This window comes from Exophiala oligosperma, assembly GCF_000835515.1.
Source record: "Exophiala oligosperma strain CBS 72588 unplaced genomic scaffold supercont1.3, whole genome shotgun sequence".
Classification (NCBI taxonomy): domain Eukaryota; kingdom Fungi; phylum Ascomycota; class Eurotiomycetes; order Chaetothyriales; family Herpotrichiellaceae; genus Exophiala; species Exophiala oligosperma.
The window spans coordinates 170,075-173,201 of NW_015622820.1; the positions used below are offsets into that span (position 1 = coordinate 170,075).

At 52.2% G+C, this 3,127-nt stretch overlaps 1 protein-coding gene across 1 annotated transcript in view; it reads left to right on the forward strand.

Annotated features, from left to right (window-relative positions):
• Positions 1 to 246: 246 nt before the first annotated feature.
• The window catches only part of PV06_02909 (uncharacterized protein), a gene marked incomplete at both ends in the record, with an annotated part of 4,751 nt that continues 1,870 nt past the window's right edge, over positions 247 to 3,127 (forward strand). The window contains 2 exons of the mRNA XM_016403649.1: positions 247 to 2,104; positions 2,155 to 3,097. Coding sequence (XP_016264654.1) covers positions 247 to 2,104; positions 2,155 to 3,097 — 2,801 coding nt within the window. The remainder of the gene's footprint in view (positions 2,105 to 2,154; positions 3,098 to 3,127) is intronic.

Here is a 3,127-nt window from a genome sequence, read left to right on the forward strand (position 1 = left end):
ATCAGTCTGTATTGACTACAGTGGACCCATTTTTACAGCATCAAAGTATTGACAAACGAATGTGAAGGCAATGTTCTAATTTCACGGAGGTCATAGTGTGATTGTTGTTATTATACTCGCTCAGGAAGGAGTTTAACACTCTTCCTGTGAGCTGATCTGGAGTATAAAGTGTGAGTCGGAACACGCCCATACCCTCTCCTCCTTCCCCCATCCTTCAACCATTTTCCAAGTTATCTATCTTCGATCATGAAGTTGCCGGGAGGGCTGCTCTTCGCAGCCGTGGCACTCTTTGCCTCCGATAAAGTCTTTTCAAAGACTCTCACCATAATCGAGCCTTGCCCAAGTGCTCCGAGCCTTAGCCTGCCTGCCATTACGGTAACCACTCAATATCAACCTGTGTCGACCTGTCAAGCCACGACCGCTTGTATCAAGGGTAAATGCTCGACGATCTACCCATTCACGACATATCCATATGTGTCTACTGTTATTCCCTGCGCCTGGAACGGCACAACGACTCAGACTACCACGGTGACTCAGGTCAAGCAGGCTGTCAGGGCCTCAGAGCACCTCGAAACCCTCACTCATGTGACGTCCGCTCCTTATCTCGACAAAGCCGCCTGGATTGACTGGTTCAAACAACAGCCGTCAGCGACTAAGAAAGTCACATCTTACGAAACGGTCAGCCGTCGAGCTATAGCGCCATACGACGCTATTGGACCACTCGCGATACCTGGTTGGAACGGCAGCGGACTATGCAAAAAATGCGTGCAGAACAATGGTACTCTTTCTCAACTCTTGGCCGTGACTGAATGTCGACTTGGGACTAAGTCGGGACAACCATACCAGAGATGTCTTGAGTGGCAAGAGGTTTGGATCGCACAGCCTCCAAGTACTGTTCATGCTGAAGCGCCTTGTTCAAGTACAGGAACGGTTCCACAGGCCGGTGTCTACACTTGGACTTTCCCTCAGGCTGCTCCCTCGGTGACAGTTACAAAGCCTCCAGTTACGGTTACTGTAACGGTTGACAGCGGCCGACCAAAGATTACGACCCAAGCGAGGGTTCAAGTTATCCCAGGCCGACCATGGAATGCATACATAACGAAGTCCTTTGATGGCCCAACGACTTTCAACTTCGAGATCTTCGTCACCAAGGTCTTCGTTTTCGAGATCCCCCCCACGACTAGCTCAGCAGGAAGTTCTTGGAGTGTCCCCATTCCAACCGGACCAGGATCGCATCTAGGCGGTGGTAACAATGAAAATGGATGGTGGCCATTACCTGGGGGAGATGCAAGCTGGACAAGTCACACTGGTGACAACGTCTGGGAAGACTGGATATCGACTTCGATTGTCGTCTCTTCGACTAGCTCCGCCATCCACGTGACCACGTCAACATCTGCGGTGACTTCCGGCCCGATTGGCGGATCGTCAACATCATCGTCCAGAGGTAGCAGCACCGGCAGCTCGCAATCTTCATCTACCACAGTGACTTCTGGCCCGATCAGTGGATTAACCACGTCATCCAGAAGTACCAGCACCAGTACCTCGCGTTCCACAACATCACATAGTATTACGGCCAGCACTTCGGCGCCTTCCACGTCCACAAATGCAATCTCTAGTGGTTCATCGTCCTTGTCCTCATCGATAAGTACTAGTGGATCTGGGGCCACATCTGTCACCAGCAGCTTTACAGCTACGAGCACCGCGTCTACGACCAGCATCGTTCCCAGCGGATCAGGTTTTTATCTCCAGATCAGCGGCACCCCTGTTACTGGCCTAACCCCGCGGCAAACGGTCGTCCGGTATGTGGGATTTGACTCAAGTAACTATGCCATTGCAGTGGAAGGCATCTCTGAGGCCGCCCAGGTCTTCAAAGGCAGCGACAACACCACATTTTTCTCGGATAACCGATACCTTGGCACTGCAACGCTTACTAGGTCGATTGTTCAGCGCTTCTTGGACTTTCCCAGAGGGTTTGCCGTATGGGACATCATCGGCATTTTTGCACATTTGCGAAACACCGCAGGATTCTGTTTCGACAATGGCTTCGTCTACGCTTATACTGACTCGGATATCTGCGACAATCCGATCAACATTATTCCAACCAGTAAGTGAACGATGGACGTGATAAAGCTCTGCATAGCTTACATTTGCTAGATCCAGCAACAACCAGCACCACATCTGCCACGCCCACGTCGATCGTTACAGGGACTTCAACGTCAAGCCTTGGGACGGCATCCACCAGCGTAACTTCGATATCTTCAGCGTCTGGTGGTTCGACCTCTACACCAGGCTCGTCTACTTCTGACACGACTGGATCGACCACCTCGTCTACGCCCGCTGTTTCGACTACCGCCGGTGGAGGGACATCTACTTCAGGCTCGAGTGGCTCCATTGGTCCGACAACCGGGTCAACGACCTCAAGCCCTTCTAGCAGTACCTCATCGTTATCATCCGACACCGGCTCTTCGACTGCGACGCAGTCTCCTACCACCTCGGAGTCCGGTTCGACCAGTACTACCCAATCAGCATTGCCCACTTCTAGTGTTTCGAGCTCGGAGGGACTTACATCTACCACTAGCGGCGGCCCAACGATTTCAACGACGGCGTCGTCTTCCGAAGGAGGTTCGTCCACCTCGTCTTCTGATGAAACAACCACCTCTCGGTCAACAACGGAGGCCTCGTCAAGCACAACCGTCGCGTCTTCAACGTCTGCGGAAATTTCGTCTACCAGCACAGGCTTGCCCGTCAGTACAAGCTCGTCCACTGGTACAGCATCCACTTCCACTAGGAATGGCTCTTCTTCTGGTACAGAAACTTCCACATCCACTGGGCTCAGCTCTTCAACGTCAACGGTTCCAGGTTCTTCAACAAGTACAGAATCATCCACAGGCAACCCATCGACAAGCACGACTTTGTCAACAGGCAGTCTGTCTACCGCATCTAGCACATACACTAGCACAGTATCGTCTGCCAGCTCAGCATCATCTGCTAGCTCATCGTCCTCAAGCTCAGCATCGTCTACTAGCTCATTGTCGTCAAGCTCAGCGTCATCCGCCAGCTCGTCGTCTGCCAGCTCAGCGTCATCTAGCTCAGCATCGTCTGCTAGCTCATTGTCGTCAAGCTCAGC